This window comes from Peromyscus eremicus, chromosome 17, assembly GCF_949786415.1.
Source record: "Peromyscus eremicus chromosome 17, PerEre_H2_v1, whole genome shotgun sequence".
NCBI classification, from domain to species: domain Eukaryota; kingdom Metazoa; phylum Chordata; class Mammalia; order Rodentia; family Cricetidae; genus Peromyscus; species Peromyscus eremicus.
In genome coordinates, this window is record NC_081433.1 from 11222909 (window position 1) to 11248327 (window position 25419).

At 42.2% G+C, this 25419-nt stretch overlaps 1 protein-coding gene across 1 annotated transcript in view; it reads right to left on the reverse strand.

Annotated features, from left to right (window-relative positions):
- The window catches only part of Csmd1 (CUB and Sushi multiple domains 1), a 1274530-nt gene that overhangs the window by 559606 nt on the left and 689505 nt on the right, over positions 1 to 25419 (reverse strand). The window contains 1 exon segment of the mRNA XM_059244994.1: positions 18469 to 18581. Coding sequence (XP_059100977.1) covers positions 18469 to 18581 — 113 coding nt within the window.

Consider the following 25419-nt stretch of genomic DNA (forward strand, 5'->3'; position numbering starts at 1 on the left):
CTCTGGTTTATAACCCATTTTATTTCTTGCCAATATTTGCAGGATCCTGCCATTAATAAATCACTTTTAAAAGTACTGTAGTTGGAAAAGTCTCCATTAGTGACATTACTTGGGCCTAAAGTCTGTGTGGCCCAGGGCTCTGAACACTCGCTGTGGTGTTGCTGTGTGGTGTGTTAATGTCCTTTGTGTCACCCATTATTGATTGCATCACCATTCATGGTGCAAAATGCTTCACTTTCGTCCATTTTCTAACTCCTGGAAGGGGAACTGCTGTATATAAGGATGTTGACCATCAAGATAATACAAGTCTATAGGAGTCTGACAACCGGGACTTGATAAATTTGCTGTGTCTACTAGACACAGATATAAACACTCTGCAGAGACCACAGGATGCTGTCCAGTGTCCCAGTCTAATGCTTTCTACCTCATTCTCTTGAGACAGGATCTCCGACAGAACCTGGAGCAAGGCTGTCAGCAAGGAACTCCAGACATCCCCATCTCCTTTTCCCCTTAGACCACACCCAGGTCCCCATGCTTGCAGAGAAAGAGCTCTTACCCCTAGAGGCATGTTTTCATCTCCTCCAAACCACTAGCTCTAAAGTACAATCACTACCTTCTTATGTTCCAAAAAATCCTCCCATACAAAGGAAAAAGTCATTGAGCTCCATGTCTCCACTGTTTGGCAGCTGTGTATTTGGTCTAATCTGTCTTTAGGGGGCTGCCAACATGGATATCATTTCTGAACATCCCCCTTGGAGGAAGAAAAGGAGTCAATTTGGGTGGGGAGGTTCACTGGTGTCTTGGTCATGGTTTGGGATTCTGGCCAGAGATTAATAATGATGACATTGGTCATGGCGTCTTCAGAACACCTTGACCCTGCCCCATTTCCAGGGGACAGGTCAGAAGTGTAGCTGATGGGCAGGGCTGATTCAATTTCAGCTCTCAGGAATTTAGAAAGGATTATTAAAATGAAAGGAACTGTAGGAACAGATGCTATAGTAGAAAGATTTACTGAAGGAAATCAGGAATTAGATTCTTAATCATGAGTCAAGCAGAGAGAGAAGTACTCAGAATGATAGAAAGATGAATCCCAAGATGTGCCTGCTGATGATTGAGAACCAGGGAGCTGTAGGCTCTGGGTGTTTAGACGTACATAGACGGTTAGATTTGCCTTTTAATTCCTGCAAGTAAGTTCTCTATTTGTAAGTTCTTGTTTCATAAGTAAAGGAGAGCTTAGGCCCTTTTAGAGTTGTTAAGAACTTTTCTGTAATGGGACAAGCTAAGTTTTGAAAGCAGACAGTTGGCCCCCAGACCTCGGACTTCTCATGAGTTCAGCATAAGAACAGCACAGTAGACAGTCTGAAAACATGCTGCTTCTACAAATTCTCTTTTCTTAAAGTTGCTGAATGAGTTTCTGTCCCTGTGACTGTGAGAACTTAGCATAGTATAGACTATCAGAAGGGAAGAAGAGGCCTTGCTGGGAGCATAGAGGTCCTTGGCAAAGCCCCAGGCGAGCCTTAGGTGGGGTTAGAAGAGGTGGTTGCCTTGGGAACACGGAGCCTCCTCCAGGAGCCCAACTCTATCAGTTTAGCCCTTTTGCCTAGGGCCACCTCTCAGGGCAGGTACTTGAGAGAAAGTTGTGCTCTTTAGGAAAGCTCAAAATCTCTCTGACAGAAATCCAGGGTCATCACAATAAACCGAGGAGGTCTCCTTTTCAAGGACATTTCCCAGTTGGACCTCACAATGAAGTTAGTATTGAGCAAGCTGTACAGGAATAGCCCTATCTCAACACTAGCAACATGCTAATCCAAGCACAGGAAACTTCACACCCAAGAGGGACAGAGAAAGTATCTCTAGATGATCTGTTCTTGCCAGAGACACCAACCTCATATCTGGGCAATGCACTGTGAAAACCTTTTCAAGAAGCCTCATAGTGAACATCTTCTTTTTGCTCCTTCGATCAAAGTTTATCCCAAGTTTATTTAAAATAATATAAATAATTTTAAAAGGATGAGAAAAATCACAAAACAGCCCCAGACTAACCTAAGCTCCAAGAATGGAACCCGAGAAGCCACCTGTCTACCTGTTGTCATTTAAGTTCTAAGTTCTAGCTGTTGTGTGAGATGCTACTTATTAATATTACTGGATCGCACCAGAGAGGGTGTCAACAAAATGATGTGAACTCCAGTTGACATGTATTTGTGCTTAAGCATATGTACCTATACGCATGTTTCCTATAGTGAAAATAAATGTAGCCCCTAAAGAAGTGGAAGTTTTCAGGGGCTGGAGATAATCAGAATAATTGCACAAGACCACTGGTTCAGTGGTTAAGAACATTTGCTGCTCTTGCAGAGCACCCAGGTTCAGTTCCCAGCACCCACATGGCTGCTCACAACCTTTATAACTGCAGCTCTAGGGGATCTGATGCCTCTTCTGAACTCCATGGACTCCTGAACATACATGGTAGACATATAGATGTGTGGGCACACATGTACACATATAAAATGAATTTTTTTTAAAAAAAATACTTTGCACACACTATAAAATGCTCAAAGAATAAATAGGCAATATTTTAGAATATGAAGAATTTTGAAGGAAAATGTGTTATCCCTGAGATGCAATGTGCTAAATTAGTATTTAACAGAGCTATTTCATGGTTTAAAGCTATTAGTATTAGTTATATGTGGCTTAAAACGTGTAATTGATTCATGTAATTAGGAAGCTACATTTCAGGAGGAGAAGAACCTTCAATTTTATACACAGCTCAGTGTAAAATTCCATATCCCACCTGATATCTTCCTAGTATCCACCACCTCTTATTCCATCAGTGACTTTTGGGGGATTGGTAGGGGGTGTTTGACAACATAATATAACAATAGATTTGATCTTGACAAGAAATATTGTGATGCTGCTCAATTTAGAAGAAGAAAACTTGAGCTGAGTGGTGGTGCCACACACCTTTAGTCCCATCACTCAGGAGGCAGAGCCAGACGGATCTCTGTGAGTTTGAGACCAGCCTGGTCTACAGAGCAAGATCCAGGACAGGCACGAAAGCTACACTGAGAAACCCTATCTCGAAAACAAAGAAGAAGAAGGAGGAGGAAGAGGAGGAGGAGGAGGAGGAGGCAGAAACTTGGTGATTCTATGGCTTTTTGGAGTCATATTCCACCAGTTCAATGCCTCTGGGCTGGAGACACCAAGTACAAAGATTCACACTATTCCTAGATGCTATCCCAACATGTTAAAGGCAGCTGTGGTTGCAATAACAATAAAACCATGGTATGCATATTTTCCCCATTGGGTTAGAGACATACCTTCTTAATTACTTTATAGAAGCTTTCAGAAAGACCTCCTGTTCCTATTCTAAGAACTATATACTTGCCACCTGAAGTAGTGGGTAATATGGAGGAGTGCATCTTAAAATAGGTGGTATGATTGTGTCTATAAGGCAAAATAAGCTATGACCTTATGGTCTCACCATATAGTCCAAGCTGGCTTGGAAGTTGAGTTCCTCTACCTCAGTTTCCCTTTTGGGATGACAAGTGTGTGCCTCTATATCAAGTGTGTGCAAAAGTCTCTCTAATGAACATCCCTCCAATGCACATGTCCTAGCCAGATTTCCCCCAAATAGTGAATATGTTGATTTTTTTTGCTTGGGGCTCCTTATTTATTTTCTACATATTTTGGATATTACTTAACAAGTATCACTCAGTTTGCCTGACAGAATTATGCCAAGCTTTTTAGATATGTTGGTAAGCTTGGAATGAGAATTCTAGTTTCTTAGAGTTTATTAAAGGATTCCACTGCAGTGCCTGATTAGTGATTCTGAAATATACAGAGCCTTGCATGGTGGTGCTCAACTGCCATGCAGCACCTTCAGGGTCTGAAGGAGGAGGTTAATGAGTGGAGGCTACTTGTGACTACATAAAAACAAATAAACAAAAAGGAATCTAGAAAGCATCACTATCATGCAAGATATTTTAAGAATGCAAATATATTTCTGTGTCGGTATGCTCATGCATATATGAGTAGCAGCTAGTGGCACGTGTTTGTGTGTATAGTAGCTACTAATTCTGTCCAGCTGGACAATGAAAAGCAATATTTCATTTGTAAATAAAATTCCAGTTGATTCATAAACACTTTAAATGTGAATGGAATGGTGTACTTCATAAAACCCTGACTGACTTCCCTACTTGTTTACCTCATGGGCAACAGTCCACGCCATGACTCCTTGGCTAAACATGGGTTACTGTATGGATGGCTTGCTGTCAGCATTGCCTATCTGGTCTAGAGAAGAAAGCATTTTCAACATGGCTAACCCTCATCATATGGTCATGGACAGTACCTGTTCCAGCTCCTTGCCGAGCTTGCCAGTTAGATTTCCTGTCACTGTTCTGAAAATGGGTATTGGCTGATTCTGTTGACCACTTATGCTACCTAAGTACTGGGAATGTAGCTATAACATAGACAGAAGTTCCCAAGTCCTGCAGCTCTCAGACAGCTGGATCAACAAGGGATGAATGCATGGTTAGAGGTGTTTTGGTTTTGGTTTTGTTTCTTTACAGAGGGAAAAATGCCGCCCGTGAAGAATGGACAGTTATGTGAAAACTTCTACACTGAGTGGAGTCAGATCAATAAGACAAATGGGCCTAAAGAGATTTTACATATACAGAAGCCTTTCAGTGAACATGACCACACCCTGATAGATTTCACACCTCTTCCTAGATGCACATAGGATATGATTGTGTTCACCAAGAAGATTCCTGTGCGGACCACAGCACACAGCGCTACAGCTGCATGAACAGAGCACTTCCCCAAAGAAGTACTAGGGAGAATAAAGTCCCCATTATTCAATAATACAAAATCAATATCTAAAATAATAACAACACCGAGGAACTAAAGGTAGTATTGTGGACACTGCTCATTCTTAAAGTTGGAGCACAAGAATGTGTCTTTACCCGTGGAGGAACAGAGCAGGTTTTCCCCACTGACAGCTCTAGGTCTCACAGCCTCTGTAATCCAGCATCCCTGTTATATGCAGAGGGAGGTGGGAACAGCCCACCATAGCCTCATGCCTTCACACTCCCCTTTACCATTTAATAGTGGCAGTAGGTACCGCTAGGCACAGCCCACCATAGTTTCTGGGCTTCATATTCGTCCTTATCACTTAGAGCTGTGTGACCTGCCCAAGTCCCTCACTTGTAAAAGTGTTCATAGCTGCATGAGCCCTCTGGAAAGTGGTGCATGTCTGTAAATGGAGGTTAGTCAGGATTGTGCTGGCCGCTTGGTACATAGAAAGAGCTCTGATGGTGGATCCAATTCAATGGGAAGTGGTACATGAAGGGGATCCTGTCAGACATTTTTGCACAGGATCTGCCACAGAGGGCACTCAGCCCTTATGGTTAAATGATGAAAAGTGAGTATGAACTGCCGTAAACGGATTGGATAGTTGGTGCTACTTTATACAAAATAATTATATAACAACGGAACTCGCATATTATACTTCTACATTAAACTTTATGGGAATAGAGGCTATAGCACTAATGAAAACTACATTTTCGATCCTTATACATGCAACAACCGTCTGAAGAAATGAGCATTGATTTTTTTTTTTTTTTTTTTTTTGCTTTTTAGAGATAAGCCGATTAGTGTAATGCCCTTTAAGTTGTTCTTGCTAATGTAGGATGGTGTGTCTTATTTTAAGTGGCAAAGATAGCTGGCCACAGACCTAATTTCCTCATATAATTTTCCTGTCTGTCTCTCATTCCTCCCTATGGGAAAAAAAACCCCTCTATGTCAGAAACCTTAGAAGATTAATGAAAATATTGAAATTATTTCAAGAGCAAAGTTTTAAAATACTATATTTAAGTGACAGTTTTGTTGGCTGTGAGGCTCCGTTCCTTCTGTGGGGTCTGCCATCTCCTGGCACTGTTACCGGTTTCTTCAGTTCTCCTTTCACAGAGTGGGGGATCTACTTCCCTGTCAGCTAAGTGCTGTCACCTGAACCCTCCATTGCCTTGCTTTCCCTAAACTGTCAGGTCCCCAGCTGTCTGTTTATACAGCCCAGAAGAGTGGATCACAACCTTTCCTCTTCAGATTCCAACTTCCAAATTTGAGGAGTGACATGTAGAAGCAGACCCTCTGCCAATGTTCACTGACATCTCTGTATTTGTCCATCATCTAGCATTGAGGAAAAATAAAGTACTCAGTCAGGGCAGTGGTATTTAAAACTCTGGAACTTAATCTCCCTAGTGTTGTCAGCCTTTTGCTAAGCTCTTCAGTGGTATGGTGGAGCTGCAATGTTGGTGGACCTATTATGGGTTGGAACACCAAGATAGAAGTGGATTTATAAACTTACAATTAGCTGTATAAGGAAATGTATATTGAAGCGAAATGTGAAAATAATCAAAGAAAGAATTAAAAACAACCAAGAGTTAATTAAGGTAGAATGCTGATGCATCTAATATAAGTTGCTAGCAGTGAATCTGAATAGACCTGGGATGTGAATGCCTATGTGTGTGGTTGTGGCCAGTGTGTTTGTGGGCCTTGGTTTACGTGTGATGTGTGAGTATATTCCTGTGTTTATATCCAGTATGTGTATTTATAACAGGTATGTAGGCATGTGATGTGCTGGTACCGGATGTAGATATATGCTTGGTATGCTTATTTATTAGCCTATTGTGTGTTTTTGCCCTATGGTACCACCACACAGCTTTCTCAGAAAGCCAGTGGTCTTAGCCTTGGCACTTCTGCCTGAGCTGCTGGTATTGACTCAAGGTATGAGGGCTCAAATTTCTGCCAAATAACATGTCAACAATCCTTCAAAAGGATCAATTACCTAACATGTAGAGGTCACCACTAAATCTGATGTTATTAAATTCTTATTTTCTTTTATCACTATAATATGTAAAATTAACTTTAGCTCATAGTGTATTTTTAGAATTATTTGCACGTGTGTGTGTGTGTGTGTGTGTGTGTGTGTGTGTGTGTGAATGAGGGTATCTTCATGTGAAAGACACCTGATGAGGCCAGAGGTGCCAGATGGCCCTGGACCTGGAGTTACAGGTAATTACAAACCACCAGCTGTGGTGCTGTGAACAGCTCTGGTCCTCTGTAATAGCAGCATGTACTCTTAACACCTGAGTCATCTCCAGGTCCATATTTATATATTTTAAATGTTTGATCTGAGCTTTTGATGATGCTGTGTTCTATTCTATAACTAATAGCTCAGGCTGGTCTCAAGATCTTGATGTACTGGGCTGGCCTTAAACTTCTGGTGATCATCTGGCCTCTACTTCTCAAGTACTAGAATTATATGCAAATTTACACGTACATATCTTAAAAGTCCTTCCTTTCTTCCTTCCCCTGTCTCTGTCTCTGTCTCTGTCTCTGTCTCTGTCTCTATCTCTGTCTCTGTCTCTGTTTCTCTCTCTTTCCTTTCTTTTTTTCAGACAAGGTGTCCCTGTGTAGCCCTGACTGGCTTTGAACTAGCTAAGTATTTCAGACTGGCTTCCAATTTGAAACAATCCTCCTGTCTCAGGCTCTTGTATTGTAAGATTATATGTCACTATACTGGACTCTAATATGAATTTTAACTTCCCTTTTTTATTGTTTTTGTTGGTGTTGTTGATGACAGGGTCTTTTTATATAGTCTTAGCTGTCCTATAAATTATCATGTAGACCAGACTGTCCTGAAAATCCACCTGCCTCTGCCTCCTGAGTACTTGGATTAAAGGAGTGCATCACCACACCCAACTATATTTTGTTTCCCTTTTAAAGATTTATTTACTTTTATTTTATGTGTATGAGTGCTTTGTTGTCATGTATATATGTACACCACATATGTACGGTATTCTCAGAGTCCAGAAGACACCTTCAGACCCCTTGGGACTAAAGATACACACAGTTGTGAGCCTCCATGTTGGTGCTGGGAACAGAACCCAGGTCCTATGGAGGAGTGGCAAATGCTTTTAACCACTCAGCCGTCTCTCCAACCCACTCTGGCATTTCTGCCTTCCTTTTCCCTGCATGCCTTTGCTAAAATTCATGCACTGTCAGTACACTGAGGCACTGGGTGGGGGAGAGACAGAAGAACCAGAATCATATAAACAGAAGGCTTTCGCTGGGGAAAAAGAAGTGTTTCAATCACCCTAGCACTGTTTTGACTGTAAGATGTGGGATTAATTTATGTATCACAAGGCCAGAGAAGACTCTGCCAAGTAAATCATCTCTTTTGGAGATATCAAAAAAGCATTTACATCTTTGATTCATCATAATAAAGCACTAGGGTTCATCCATCAGAGCAAATATAACAGACCTTTGTGGCATAGAGATGTTCTTGTTAAAGAGAGGCTTTATTACGTATGTTTCCCAGAGCTGACTTTTTTAAGCTAATCTTTTTTGAACATGAGTGTAAATTTGATATAAATAAAGTTCATGTTCACCATCTGCAGAACCTGACTCCGGCTGTAGAGAACAAAGCCTGTAGCACCCACCCATCCGAAGAAGAGAGGAAGAGCTGAGCATCCAGGAAGACCCCTCTCTTTTCCGTAATTTTCAACACTTGACACATAAGCTCTAACTAGCCAGTAGCACAAAGAACTTCACTTTATTCTGTGAATAATGTAGACAAGAAAACCATATGGACATACAAAACTGCAAGCTTTCTGCCTAGAACAAGAAGCTGAGATCTTATGGATAGACCAAACTATACCACTTCTGGGTAGATACTCCAAGGACTCTAAGTGGGTATGCTTTCGAGACATGTGACTGACAGGTTCAATGCCCCACTATTCATAGTAACTAAGGTATGGAAACAGCCTGGAAGCTCATCAACATTTACATGGAGATAAAACACTTTATAGAGAAACAGTGGAGTTAATTCACCAAAGAGAACCACCACACTACGCCGTTTACAGGAAAATTGGTGGGATTGGAGATAATTGTGTTAAGCCAGAATCAGACAAGTATCCCATGCTCTGTCTTAGATGGAAACCCTGTGCGTGCATATGAGACACGAGGAGAGGAAGAGGTTGAAAGGAGGAAGAAATGAAAAGGCTAATGGGGTAAAGAGATGCTTTTCCTCATGAAGAATCTAAGAGAGAAAGAGAGAGAAAAAACCAACTATTTGAGAGGATGTTCCTGGGGAGGGATAAACTAACATGTGAAAAACTGTTATAATGAGACCATCATCTTGTATGTTAACTGAAAATAACTTAAAAGTTAGTTTTCTTATTGACGACTAATGTAGACATCTTGTGTATTTTTGAGGAGGTGTACGTATGTGGGTACATGAGTACATGTACCTGTGTGTTTGTGTGCAGAGGCCCCAAATTGACACTGGGTATTTTCTCTGATGGCTTTCTCCTTTTAGTTACTGAGGTGGGTTCTTTTGATGAACCTGAGCTTGCTGACTGAGCTAGTCTAGAGAGCCAACTAGCCAGGGAGACCTCCTGCTGTCTCTGCCTCCCAAAGGCTGGAATTACAGGTGGCTACCACACCCGTATGGCTTCTGTGTGCCCTGGGATCTGAACTCTGGTCCTTAGACTTGGAGCATGAGTACTTTAGCCACTGAGTCACCTCCTCAGCCCCTAATGCAGGCAGCTTTCCCTTAAGAGACATTCAGCAAGGAAGCTAAACCATCTCCCAGACAGATAGATAACTGTGACACTCATCTTCATGTAATGTTTCATTTTATTTAAAAGCACAGACAAACAGAGGCTAGATTTCTGTCCTATGTTAATATGCTTATAATTAAAATCCATGTTGTCTTTCCTGATCATCAAATACAAAGACAGTGAAATACAAAGCAGTGTGTGACAAATACAACGATTTGCAATATGCTTCTCTGTGGGTGTGTCCCTGTCTGTGCAAGTTCCAGTGTGGATGAAGGGGTGCATGTGTGGGTCAGAAGACCATCTGGGGAGTCAGGTCTCTCCTTCCACCACATTTAAAGCAGGGTTTTCTTTTGTTTGCCACTGGGTACACCCAGCAGGGCTATGAGATTCCATTTCAATCTCCCATCTCACCATGGAAATGCTTGGATTGCAAGTATGACCTTCCATGTCACCATGGGAGTACTTGGATTGCAGGTGTGACCTCCCATCTCACTATGGGAGTGCTTGGATTACAAGTGTATGCTGTCTTATCTGGCCTTACACCAGTACTGGGGATCCCAACAAAGGTTCTCATGACAAGCCTATTGTGCCATCTCTCAGCCACTGTTTCCTTTAGAGGAGTGAAAAAAATGCAAAGAAGGAATTCAACTTATTGAATTTAAATGTTGCATTTTTTTTCTTTTTATTTTATAATATAATTTAATTTTACATATCAGCCATGGATTCCCTTGTTCTCCCCCCTCCCGCGCCCCTCCCCCCCTTCCCCCCAGTCCACCCCCCATTCCCATCTCCTCCAGGGCAAAGACTCCCCTGAGGATTGAGTTCAACCTGGTAGATTCAGTCCAGGCAGGTCCAGTCCCCTCCTCCCATGCTGAGCCAAGTGTCCCTGTATAAGCCCCAGGTTTCAAACAGCCAGCTCATGTACTGAGTACAGGACCTGGTCCCATTGCCTGGATGCCTCCCAAACAGATCAAGCTAATCAACTGTCTCACTTATCCAGAGGGCCTGATCCAGTTGGGGGCTCCTCAGCTATTGGTTCAATGTTGCATTGTTTTAGTTCTCTATAGCATTTGCCTTTTTAAAACTTTTTTTTTTCAGTATAATTTTTATTCCACCTCTAGTCTATGGATTTTTTTTTGTAAATTAAGAAAGGGGGGACAAGATGTCTGTAGCGAAAGAGAATTTACCAGACACACCAGCACCATTATACACATGAACTCGTAGAGGCTGAAATGGCATGCACAAGGCTTGCACAAGACAAAGCTAGCTAGAATTCCAGTACGGATGAGGAAAAGACTCATATCCCCACCCATGGCAGCCAATGCCTTCTGGGAGAGGGAGAGTCGGTTTTCTTCAAGGATGTGGTCCATGAGAGGCCAAGCATGCTCCAGTAGATGGCCTTGGGCCCAGGCACATACAGGCAGCACTAAGTGCATACAGTGGGTACCAAAACAATGCAAAGCAGAGAATGCTTGAGTTTGCTATTGGCAGTGAGTAAGGAGGAACTGACTGTGGAATCACATCATGCTGAAGAGGGGCAGGAAATCCACATCTGTAATTGGAGTATTCCTGTGTCCACCCGGCTCCTGTAGCCCCTCAGGCCCAATTAAACACAGAGACTTATATTACTTATAAACTGTATGGCCATGGCAGGCTTCTTGCTATCTGTTCTTATATCCTAAACTAACCCATTTCTATTAATCTATAAGTTGTCACATGGCTCGTGGCTTACTAGTATCTTACATCATGCTTCTCCTCATGGTGGCTGGCAGCATCTCCCTGCCTCAGCCTTCTACTTCACAGAATTCTCCTATCTCTTTGTCCCACCTACACTATCCTTCCTGCCTGACTACTGGCCAATCAGTATTTTTTATTTATCAATCAATCATAGCAACATATATTTACAGCATACAGGACATCCCACAGCACACATCTTAGAGAAAGGTGTGGTGGTGCACAGCTGTAACCCCAGCACTGGGGAGACACACCTACTGTGGGTAGGAATGAATGCATGTGCTGAGAATTCTAAATCCAGCAGACTGGGAAGCACATTTTATTGTCTGTCAACCTGCTTTCTGTTTTCCCCTCTGTTACAAAGTGATTACAGTGACACCATGAACTTGAGGCTCCATGTTGAAACACCTCACCCCATACCCTGGCCTGTTCTTGAATACCATTCTCTTGGTCTCTCGCTCATGGTTCCTCAGCTGGACGTGCCTTGTCTAGTTCTGTTCCTGTGCTTAGGGTGTGTGTAGGGGTTTACTTAAACAGGAAATGACCTTCTCAATTTTTAGGAAGAAAAGGAAAGCATTAAAGAAGCTGACACAGAGCTAAAAAGTGGAGTTGGATGCCCAATAGAGGCTACACAAGTGTCTGGAGACACGGGTGTGTCTCATACTGCACTGTAGCCGACCCAAACCTGGCTGCTCTTCTGGAGCTTACGTTACTAGGGGTTCAGTGAAGATAGGTTAAAAATGTTCTGTTGGAAAACCCAGAGCCACTGTGGTGAGGCACTTGGGGTGGTGTGCCAACAAGTATTTACCATACGCTAGATCTTTGATGTCCAGCAAATATAAGTAGCTGAGTTATAACATAGGTGTGGGGACTGAAATAGGGCTCAGCACAAAGCCATCTACCTTTACTTCTCAATTTGCAGTGCTTCTTTCTTAGGTTCACAAACTTCTTGTGATGCCTCCTCATGGTCAAGAATAAATACAGTGTCTCCTGTGTAGGGAGACCTCCACTTGAATGGACCAGCACATCACAACGCTATTCATGCAAGCACCAAGATCAGCAGAAAGGGAGACCTGGGAGGTACTTTCTGGAAATTCTGTGGTTAAGAAGGACTTCCCAATGAAAGGCAAAATGCAAGTTTGAAGAACATTAACTGTTGCAAGGGAACCGGGCTGCCTGTGTAAACAAATTCACTCACCTATGTCCTGATAGGTTTTGTACTTTATCATTCTCCAGACTCTGCTCATACCTATGGGAGACAATGCATTCCATTCCCACTTTGTGCCACTAGAGGCACTGTTCCAGAGTTGCCTGGTCCTCCAGCATAACCAGGCAACCCTGGCATGGAGTAGGTGTTCTATACATATATTAACCAGTGTTACAGGGTCCTGACCTGACCCAAAGAATTAAAAGAACAAAGATTGCCTGTATTGGTCCCTTGGAGCTCGATATGGGAGCAGCTTAGGTGAGCCTGACCAAGGCAGCTTGCAGACCTAGAACCAGCATCAAGAGGTAGACCTGGATGTGTTAGGAAGGCCAAGCAGGACCAAGCTCCCTACAGGGGATGATGCTCTTGTATTGAAGGGTGCCTCACAGAGCCTCAGCCACACATTTCCTCCTCTTTCATGTCTGAGAAGTGGATCTGATTAAGCTTGTTGCATACAGTAAGAAAGAAACATAGATAACAGGGATAATGTTGGTTAATAGTATGTGTGTCACCAAAAAAAAAAAAAAAAAAAAGAGTTCAGAGCTTGGAGCATACAGCTGTTCCTGGAGTTGCCAGTTGCCAAGTCTTCTGCTCTGAGAGAAGTGAAAGCATATTTTGGGGGGAAAATAGTTATGCTTGTCTAATTTAAGTGAATTTTATGTTTATCAAGACAATTTTTCGTATAAAGATTTATGTTTCCAGAGTAAATTAGAAAGAATAATATTGCCTTTTGCTAGATTATTTTATTGGAAAATACTTTGCCTGGCATCTCACTTACCTAGTGGCACCCTAGGTGGCAGTAAGTAGTAAATCACCATTTCCATATGGCCAGCCAGGGCACCCCCAGCAGCCTGCTCTCCTCGGTAGGCCAGTGGTTCAAGGGCGCTGGATGGATGTGGGCCTTTGATCGCCTTCATTTCTTAAAAGAATGCCAGCTAGGCACCTTCTAGGTCCTGGGTAATGCTCCTTACTCTGATGCAGACCTAAGTGTTCTCTGGGGACAGGCAGGTACACATGTTGACATTAGGACCTAGGGTGCTTCTGTCTCAGAGATCTTGTCTACAAAACACTTGCAGGGACTGTGCATATGAGAGAATGGGTAACACACAGGTTTTATAAATCTGGGCACATGAAGTTTCAATTTCCCAAATGCATTTTTAATAACCGAGAAGTCCCCATTTTGTATAAAGGTCTTCATTTTAAATAAAAGGAAAATCAATACTTATATAGAGCCATAACCTAAAAAGCAAGCTAATTATTTGTGTCAACACAAGCTTTCAAGCTGCCATCATCAGATTTTCTTTTGATTTATGAGACAGGGTGTTTCCTACTTAAATTGGAACTTTATTACAAACACTTTCTTTCAAAATGATTTATTCATTACAGAAATCAATGGGGGTTGCATCTCGTGAAAAACTGAGATTGTATTGATAGCCAGGTGAATATGTTGAGAACTGGAGCCCAGTTCAGAGATGCCTACTCAGGACACAGGCTTTCAAGGTTCAAGATTAATGTGTTTTTTAAAAATTCATCTTGTAGACATCAAAAACGCCCAGATGATGGATAGTGCTAACGAGGACCTTATTTAATTATAATTAATGGTGGAGGCAACATATAAAGAATGGGCTCCATTTTCAGCTGCTTTGGAGAAATAATATGTCCTACATAAATCTGTCATATACTACGAGGCCAATATGTGCAACAGATACCACAGATCTATCAGAGAGGTCTCTCTGTGCAGCAGCTTCTGTTTATAATACTGTCTTAGAAGCGAGTGTACAACCACAGCAGCAGCAGCAGCAGCAGCAGGGCAGGGATGGTTTGCTGATCATCCTTCCCTCTCTTGTTCGTGTGACTGGATGCCAGGGGTGAGGAGGGGAGGGCTAAGGAGAAGCTGGATGACTCCATGAAAGAGGAATTGGGAGCGGCAGTTAAAAAGCACAAGACAGGAAGTGATATCTCATGGTGGTGGCTATTTATTTAGCTAAGAAAAGTATCAAAATTGGAAGAATGTTTTCTCTGTATCTGTGAAGCCATCTCCTTTGGGAGAACACAACAATCATCCATTGAGGAAGATTATTGGAATGTGAAGGGCAGGTGGGAGCTACCCAGGGCTTCTGGGGGATCCTCATGTCTCTTAATTCTCAAGGAGGGCTGACTGCAAGCAGTGGGGGCAACCACCAGAAACCTTAAAGGGGTAGCAAACCTACAAATATGTTTTCAAGTTTATTTTATATTTTAAATTGGCTTACAAAGTAATAGGTCTCTGTGTGGGTTTTCATACACATTTTATTTTCATTAATTTCTCGCTGTCCTCACTTCTCATCTATCTGCCCCTTTCTCCTTGTTCACTTTGTTCCATTGTCTATCACACACCTCCCCTGAAAAGGCTTGGTCTGCTTAAAGGGCCTCTGGCAGTAGGATCAGGATCCATCCCTGGTGCATGAGCTGGCTTTTTGGAGGGACAGCCTTGAGGCAGGAAGAGGGGCTTGGACCTTCCTCTACAGGAGTATACCAGGCTCTGCTGATGCTCCATGGGAGGCCTTACCTTCTTGTAGGAGGGAATGGGGGTAGCTTGGGGGTGAGGCTGAAGGGGCCAGGAGGAGGGAAGAGGGGGATCTGTGATTGGTATGTAAAATGAATTAAAAATTTCTCAATAGAAAAAAAAAAGTCTCCTTTTTTTTCCAACCCCATGGGCTCCTTTATAGTTTCCTGGCCTTTGAGCATATTCACACCTACCTATGTCTGTGTATTTAACAGCTTCTAACTGTCAAACCTATGCTTTTGAAAGTTCTCTTTTCCTGTCAAAATAGAAGAGAAAACACCCCTATACCCTGAACCTTTGACAGAGGAGCATTTATGAAGCGGAGTGAAGGCGTTTGGTAAATTCTGCATGCATTTTGACTGCTATGATTGTTGACCAACTATGTTGATAATTCCCCTTAATGTGTTAGGTTTGTAGAAAGAAAATCTGGATGGGAGCTCTTTGGTAGGCAAACCAGGCAGAGGCCAAAGGCTGATGTAGGACACACTCCCCAAGTGACAGGTTAGCCGGCCATGGGCTTCTCACTAGTGATCTGAATAAGTTCAGCCAGAACATGGTATTGGTGGCTGGTGAGGACTCAGGGAAGATGGCATCCCAAGTCACTGCCATAGCGCCTTATCTCTTGTCTTCTTGGGTTTGTTATAGAACCAGCAACCTGCCAATCCCTGCAGTGTCCCTTCCCTGGTGACAGGTCTACCTTGTGGAGCTAGAAAAATTAAATGCAGGCTTTTCTGCTTATCCTAAATTATCCACGGTCCAGTTTGGTAATTCCTGGTGTCATGGGTGAAGGCTCTGTTAGGTCAATGTCCTTCTTAGTTGGGTGACAGCATGTCTGGACTGAGCCTTTGTAAAGGACCTGCTGAGAGGTCGTCTGAGGATGAGGTCCTAGTCAAGAAAGCCCATGAGCTCATGGACAAGGAGGTGGCTTCATCTACCCACAACACCCTGGAACTGAACCCATAGACAGACTAAAAAGTTTCAAATATACAGTTGTTCCTTCAGCTAGGGCTATGGGGCCTTACACTTTGACAGTGCTTAGAGATTCTTTTCAACTCATTTTTCCTCATCTCTTCTCCCTTTTTCCACTTCCTCTTCCTCCTCCTCCCCCTCCTCTCTCTCTCTCTCTCTGTCTCTCTCTCCCTGTCTCTCTCTGTCTCTGTCTTCCTCTCTCACCATCTTCTCTGTGTGTGTCTGTATATATATATATATATATATATATATATATATATATATATATATATATATATAAAATTGAAGTTTAGGTGGTTCACTCATATAATTTAATCATATAACATTCAAATGAAATACGTGCTTAAATCAGACTTCAATTATGTACAGTTCTTAATTATGATTACTTTATACTTTGTATATTTATAAATTTTAGAAATGTAACTTTCATTTTTACAATTCTGAAATTGTATATATTTGATTTTCCCCACTCTGTGTGTTTCTTGTGCCTTCCAGTCTGGGTCATTTTAAGCTGGATATTCTGTTTTCCACCCTTCTTCCAATCACACAAAGAAATAATGAAGTCTGAAGGATGATCTTGAAAATATTTCCCACTGCTGAGAAAATGACCAAAGCTTTAAGAAAATGTACTTGGGAACATGACAAGCCACAAGCCCACCACACCACATGACCAGCCTGGGAGAGTTCTAAGGACCAAGTGCAGCCGGTCACTTTAACTCAGAGCTAGGTCCCACCACTCTTGTGGATGAACACAGAGACGCTGCTGAGATATTTCCCACCAGACCTGGGGTCTTCTTCTTTGCTCTGTCCACCCTGTGTCCATGTGACAGGGCCTCCTCCTGCCACCATGTCCTTCCCACACTTACTTCATCACAGGACATGTGATAAGACAGATGATCTTAAAGACAGGTCAATAGAGGTAGCTATGGTTACAATAAAGTGCTTGACTTTACCTATGACCCAGGGAAGGTGGACCATTGGATGTTCCTACTCTAAAAGTCCAGTACAGTGGACTGTAGCCTATATGTCAAGATGAGAACTTATATGATACTACATGGAAAAGCAGTGAGATGGTCCATGACCCCCAATGAGGACCCAAATTTACTATGGTGAAGCAAGATACCCCAAGATTTCAGGTCAGGTGACCTCTGAGTCTACACCCCGCGCAAGGCCTGGGTGGCCAGCAACAAGCCTGAGCCCCACAATCAACTCAACACCACCCAGATTTCATTCCCAGAAAACTGTTCATAGTCTACTTGACCAAACAACAGCAGCATGGTAATGCATGTGACCTCCTGTGCTTTGCAAACTGAAGGAACATGGTTTTTCTGGGAGCTACATTCTCAAGCTCATATATGGAGGAAGCATAGGAATTCCATTTGGGATCTTTTATTTTTTATTATCAATTGAATTTATTCTTTCGTGTTTCTTTACATTTATAAAATTCATTTTCATCGAATTCCTCTCCTACCCCTGTCATTCTCCCCAACTCCACCTGCTTACATTCACACCTTTTTTTTGGGGGGGGGGTCTTGGTTTGTAACCTAGAGTTGAACCAAGACTGTGTGAGACCATGGGGTAGAAACTATCTACTGTAGCATGGTGGATAGCTGAAGACAATGACTCCACCAATAGTTCAGAAGAGAAGGGGTGGGGTCCTGTGAGTTCTTCCCCCATCCAGAACTTGGAATATGTTGTTTGTATTTGTAAGTAGAATGATTTTATGTAGGCTACTTATCCATGGAATCCCTTTGTGTTGTGTTCATAAGGGTTACTGATGATTGGAAAGGCTCAGGATCCAGGCACAAAGGGTAGGAATTAGATTTCAAGAGAACATTTCAGAACCACACGGCTAAGGACAGCTGTGTTTGGCTAAATAATAACATCTTTATTTCACGGCTCATGATCTCTAAATCACTAAGTCTGGTAGCTCTATTTCTCAAGTATAAGGATGTTTTAGAACTAAATTTTAGATCAAGACTCATTTGAATTTTTAAGTACAACCTGTGTACTTACCCACCCTGTAAACATGTAAATAACAGACAAACTGCTGTGAACATTTATTTTTTTCTGTAGAAGGCAAGTAAAGTGAATGCTAATATAAATTTATTAGCTAATACTTAATTGCTCCTCAGTTAAACCAGTTACTGCTGCAGCCTGTCTGAGGGCTAAAGATCATTAAACAGTGGCAGCCACTCATTTCCACACACCTTCCAAAGTTGGTTGCTTCTAAGTAAATGGTGTATGTGTGTGTGTGGGGGGAGGGGTATCTTCAAACATAAGTTTCACTTTCTTTCTTTAGGAATGCCCCACGATCTCAGGATGGAAAAAGACCAGGATGTCACATGTCATTTACTTATTTCTTTTTTGAATTTGTTGAGTTGGCACTTTCTTACCTTGGAACTGAGCATTGAACCCCTTGCGTCGATGGTTGCTGTCAGATGTGAAGTGGAGACGGAGCCAGTTCTTGCTGCTGATCACAGGAGATGGGAGGTTCATGCCTGTGAGCCTGGAGAAGAAAAAGAGGAGGGTAATCTCCTTTGAAACCAACAGATCAAATGTCCCATAGAACAATCACACCTGTTTTAAAAATGCATCACTGACGGTCTCCTGAGATGCTTCAAGTAGAGGCTGATGGTTACATACTTTCACATCTTAAAATGATTTCTGTAAAACATGAATACCCTATCCTGAAAATATTCAAGAGTATTTGACATTTCTCCTCTGCATCAGTGATAGATACAGGAGATGTGGTTCCATCTCTCAATATCTTCTCTCAGGACCTTGACCATAATGAATTATAAATAGAAACGGGCCTAAAATTATACAGCTAAGGTTGCTTGCTGCTTATCACATATGAAAGTGGACTGCTTTTCCACAATCCCTCTGTAGGATTCATCATGGGGACTCTTTCTCATCACAGTAAGGAAGAATAGCATTTGTGAGACCAACGAGTGTCAAAGGTACTTGAAATGAAAAAAAAATGTGGAATTTACTAAAGTAGCATTATAATCTTTTAAAAAGTTGATGCACTCTGCTGTGGGATAATGCTTTTGTACACTGGTTCAATAAAATGCTGATTGGCCAGTAGCCAGGCAGAAAGTATAGAAGGGATAAGCAGATAAGAAGAATTCTGGGAAGAGGAAGGCTGAGTCTGGAAATGCCAGCTCGCCATCCAGGGAGCAGCATGTAATGGCACACATGTAAAGCCATGGAACATGTGACATAGATTAACAGAAATGGGCTGAGTTTAAGTGTAAGAGCTAGTCAGTAGTTAGCCTGAGCTAATGGCCAAGCAGTTTTAGTTAATATAAGCCTCTGTGTGTTTACTTGGGTCTGAGCAGCTGCAGACTGGGCGAGACACAGGAAAACTTTCAGCTGTGGTGCTCAATCTCTCAGAACTGTTTACAATACCTCTCTCCTCTCCAGTGCTCAGCTCAACCACCTAGACAGTGATGACTTTCACTGTCCACTGCTGAAATGTGGTTTGAGTGGCAAGGAGGAAATACTGCTCATGTCATAAAGATCCTTTCCAGAAGGACTGGAAACATACTCAGCAAGATTGGGGTGCAGTACCACTGGACCCCCGAACTTCAGACACACTACAATGTGCTGGCTAAGCTTTGGAAAGTACCACAATTAGGTCATGATTTATAAGCTAGCTTTACCATCTATAAACTACAGTGTTTCCTCAGTAGCCACAATGGATTCCCACCCAACAAGGCTCAGAATTCACAGTGGCTCAAGGTCCTTATATCCTATGGGTAATGTCTATGTACAACCTCTGGGCATAGTTTGTGGATGGCTCATAACCTAAAGGTTAAGGTGACAGGTGTCCTGCTATTATTGAGGATATAACAATGAAGAAAATGTTTTAAATGTTCAGTGCAGACACAATTAAATTTTGATTTGTGGTTGACTGAATCTATGGATGCAGAGTCAATACAAATCCACATGGACATGCACCTAATGTGTTTTCTCTGGCTCTGGGAGGAACTGTGGCTGTGCACTATGTAATTGTTTTGCATCCTGGTTGACAAATCTAGTCTTGAAATGATGCTTATTGGTGCCACTGGTCTGTGAAGGTTTAGCTACATTGTTCAAAAGTCACCTGTAATACTCTACCTCTGTGGTCAAGCTGAGTACTTTGTCTCCAAGCACAGGGAAGCAATTGTTTCTCTATATGGGTTGTTGCCTTATTTATCTACTACCTGTGGAAAAGCAGTGTTGGGGACACCTGAGGTCAAGCCCGTTATGCCAGGTGCTAAGCTTCAGGGACACACTTCAGAAATGTGCACAATGGACTGAAAATTAGAAGTTCTGCCATGACTGTACCGATTCTAAGTGTCTATGTTATTAACTTAAATAATCCTCAACACCCACTTGGATTCCTGAAATACAATTCAGGGAGCTAGAGAAGACTAATTCCCAGACAGGCTTCATCTCTCCTCCCTTTGCTCAGGAAAGGGTGTCCTACAAACTCTATCAACCACACACCTCCAGGTAATATTGAGAATACCCAAAGGAAATAGGAACCATTGATTAAAAACTCAGATCCCGTCCAGCTCACCTTTATTTACCTGTCGAGCTTGGTATAAAGCTTGCTGTAAAACATGTTATTTTAATGATTCTAATCTCCATAACAAGTTGGAATTGCATTTCAATTGCATACCAACATTTACAGCCCTCTTGAACAAATACATTCTCAACCCTGTTGTATCTGGAAACATCTGTCTACACAAAGGCCAGGTTTGTATCAATCAGCAAACATATCTGTAAAGAGTATATGGTATTTTTTAGTCTCATTACAACTAGTAAGTTTGTTATCATTAGAAAGCAGCCATAGGCTGCTTTCTGTTGATTCAAAAATAAAGTAGTGTGTCTATGGACGCTGACATCCAAATATAATATAATTTATTTTACAATAAATAATAACCCACTCTTAGTCCATGGATCAGACTGAGTTCATGAGAACAGAGTGTTGACTTCTGTCTTAGAATGAGAGGGACAGTGTATCAAATCACTTTGAGAGGGCTGGAGAGATGGCTCGGTGATCAAGGTGATCATTGCTCTTCAGAGGATCAAAGTTCAGTTCCCAGAACCTACCTGGCAGCTCATAACCACCTATAGCTCTAGTGTCAGGCGATCCAGTGCCCTCTCTGGCCTCCATAGGCTCCTGGACTCACAGAGTTTCATAAGCTCATACAGACCCACACACATACACATAAAGTAAAAATTAAAAACAAATAAATCAAACTCTCTTGAAGTTTAGTAGCCAGGAAGAACTACTTAATCTATTTTTAAAGGCTTATTTTTTTAAGTGTGTGTATGTGTGTGTGTGGTGGGGGAGGAGACTTAGAACTGAATGCTGGTACCCATGAAGCTTATTTAGTAGTGTCACTGGAAAGAGAACAGCTTGATGAGATATGTCTAATTCTATATGTTAAATATGTGTGGCTTTTCTTCCTAGGAAATATGGTCTCATCATGTAGACCAGGCTGAAATCAAATTTGTCATCCTCCTGCTTCAGTCTCCCAGATGCTGGGCTGACAGCCATGTCATGGATTTCTTCACATGAAGCTCTCTGTGTCAGCTGCCCCTCAGAGAAGTGCCTCATGACAAGACAACAGAGTACATGCATTCTGGTTTCATTTCTAATGCTGCAATAAAACGCCTGACAAAGAGCAATTTAGGGGGAAGAAAGGTTGTGTTTGCTTGTTTGATTTAGTTTACAATTGCAGGTTATAGTCCATTCCACTGCAAAGAAATGAAGGAAGAGCTTGAGGCAGCTAGTCACCACATATCCATAGCCAAGAGCAGAAAGAGACAGTGGGAAGACTCCTCCTCAGTCTGAGCAGCACTATTCGGATAGCTAGGGTGCCAGACTGAATAAAAAAGGGCTGAGCACCAACATTCATCTCTCTCTGCTTCCTGACTTTGGAAGCAATATGACTAGCAACCTCCTCCCCCTGCCACCTTGCCTTTCCCATTAGGATGGAGCTTGCCCTCAAAAGGTGAGACAAAATAAATGCTTCCTTGCTTAAATCACTTCTTGGCAGGTGTTTAATCACATCAATGGGAAAAGGAACTAATGGGCCCAGAGTCCCTTTAATGTAACTGGGAGAAACACTTCTTGCTTCATACAAGAATGTCAGATTAAGCCACTGAGAGCACAGGAAAAAAATCTGTGTTCCTTCAACGTCCTCAACAAGGTTCTGCTTTTGCTGAAAGTAAAAATAAATGTAGGACTCATGGGACTGCTCAATTTAAGATGGCCTGCTTTGAGCCAAAACAGAGCAGCCCAATTTGTTCCACTTTCTCCAAATAGTTTTGCCATAAATTCTGGGATTCTATTTATAAGGTCCTCATTACTTATTTTTTACACAGCCTCCCCTCAGCTTGGCCTTTCTCTTACATGATGGAAGGGGCTGGCCATGTTGGATTTGAGTTCTATGGACCCAGGTCTGTGACTCAGGTTTTACTTATGTAACTTGAAAAAATGTAGAGTTCACATTTTGAGATCATTTCCTAAAGTGCATTTGGAAACCCTAATGGTTTTCAATTTTGCTCTGTTTGGGTACTTCTGACTCAAAACCAGATTTCTTACAGTTTTAGAAAATCATTATAGAGATTATGTGGAGGATCCCTCTGTAGTTAAAACCTTTTCATGATGATTAAGAAGCCAGAACCTATTAGAAATACTGGGAGACACTTTAAATGATCTGCTCCATCTATGGAGACTAAACAGTTTAAGAAGCCTATTAGTTCAAAAGCACTGCTTATGGATTTGGGAAGAGAAGCCTATGGATGATATGTGGTTTTCTGCTGTGTTCTCATAGGCATGCAGTGTGGGGGCTTGTGTATCTGTTTCACTAGAGTAAAATAGAACAATCTGATCACCCATGGAGCTTGTAAAATGACTTATTTCTAACTTGAGTTTCACATTGCAAGTGAAGTAAACTCTTAAGAACTTGGGGTTAACAGAAACATACCAAGCTTATAGGATGGTTAGGAGGGAAATGAAAAGGAACTGTTCACCTTGAACTGCTGTAGAAAAACCTGTCTAAATATAAGTGTGTGTGTGTGTGTTTTGCGTACGTGTACATCACACACACACACACACACACACACACACACACACGTAGGAATACATACATGCATATTGCACCCATATTTATAAATATTGTAGTGATTTAATCCAAAACTTATGTGTATACATATATGCCTGCTGGGAAAAATATAACCAATAAGAACAATGCAAAACCAGTGTTGCAGAGAAGTCTTTTTCTCAGGAAATCACTTTTTGAATGAGATCGAGTACTTCCTACAGGAGGCTTTTCCCTGTATCCTCTGGACACAAGCAGACCCATGCACAAGACACTCACTTCTGCATTTTCCTGGTAATTCTGCCTTTTCACTCACCGGATCTCATGTTATATGAAGCCAGATCTATCCTCCCAGGTTATAATGCTCCTATGTTATATATTTTCATGACAAGTTGAATTTCCCTTGTGCAGACATATTCCAAGTAAGAACACAGTTCACAACGGGCGGTGGTAATACATGCCTTTAATCCCATCACTGGGGGCGAGGGGGGGCAGAGACAGGTGGATCTCTGTGAGTTCAAGGCCAGCCTGGTCTATAGAGTGAGTTCCAGGACAGGCTCCAAAGCTACAGAGAAACCCTGTCTTAAAAAAGCCAAAAAACCCCCCAAAACAAACAAACAAACAAACAAACAAACAAACAAACAAAACATAGTTTACTTGCTAACTTCATATAACCAGAAACCCTGCTAGCCCTTCTGTCTCTTAGACCTATATAAAGGATAGGTATGTAATAGACAGTCAGACTATGGCAGATAGAGATATAAATGAAATGATAAGTTCATATATTCTACCAGGATACACATCACAAAGTGAAACCCACAATATAGAGCACTCTTTGCCATGTTGCAAGCTGCACTGTGCTTGTGGCTAAAAGATGAGGATGTTAGATAAACTGTATCTTCATAGCACTGAGCAGAGAAGAGCAGGGAGCAGCTAAGTGGTGGCTGGGAATGACAAGGCTCCCCTTCAGCAATAGGCCAAGATCTCCCCAAACTCCATGCACACCCAAGGATGCTGTCTACCTGGACATGATGATACTGACCTTCCTCTGAATGTTTGGGCCAATAGCCCTGACCAGACATCTAGTCTTTTCTTATTGTCATGAGTTTCAATGGAGTACAAGGAGACTGGAACTCACTCATTCTAGGGAATGTCTGTGGTTCATTCGCCTTGGATCTGTCCATAGTTGGCAGGAAGCAGTTTGCCAGATGTTTAGACTGAACAACCAAAATGTGTTCTGAACACCCAGAATTGCTGAGTCCATCTAGCATTTGGGTGTATATTTCTAGTGCACCAAAGCAGGCCTGATTGCTGAGACCCAGAGAGGATACAGAAGCAGGAGGAGCACATCGAGCTAACAAATCCCCCTACCATGTCACCCACTCCCACCCCTGTAGGCTTAGTCACAAGAGGCACTGCATCTCCAAGTTGATCATATTCAACCATTTGTCACCGCCATCCCTCTTATCCTTCATTGCATCCATATTCCTCATCCTGGTACTACTATAAGTTCTTTTCTATGCTGCGTAGCAACTAGTGCTTGGAACAAATGACCTAGTTGTTAAAAACACAGCTGGGGAAGTCAAGGCTCCCCCTTGCATGTTAAAAGTGATGTGAAGCTCGAGGAACCATAGGCATGGTCACCAGACGGGACTGCAGACCGCTACACATCCACAATTTGTTCCTGCAGGGAGAGTCTCTTGGGGTGTGACGTCAGAGCTGTGGGCTGTGGGATAAATGAGTGGACTGGGAAACATCTCCCTTAGAAAGTCATTGCCAAGATGAGAAGTAGGGGGTGAAGTCCACATTAAATCATATCTCCTCTCCACATGGTCTGGTCACCTGATGCGAAATGCTCCATCTTCTATCCTCACAAAGTTGAATTCTGTTCCCATGAGCTTGATTCTTCCATAATCCTGTATGGAGCCCTGTGTGCTATGCACACTTTCCCTGTTTAAACCGTTCTTAGATTTTGCATCCTAGGCAAAAACCTTTCCTGGCTTCTCTTCAGTAGACTGAGCCACCCTTGTGCTCACAGTCTTTCAGCGCTTGTTCTGTACGACTCAATGGATACATGGAACTGGATGCTCCATGCTATGGCATGTGTATATATCTGCTTAGGTCAGTGGGCTAAGATTCTGATGAACACATCACTGGCATCCTTTGTCCCTACTCCATGGCAGGACTCATATATACTGCAAATCTCAATGATCATTTCTATATTCTTCCTACTGTATTCCT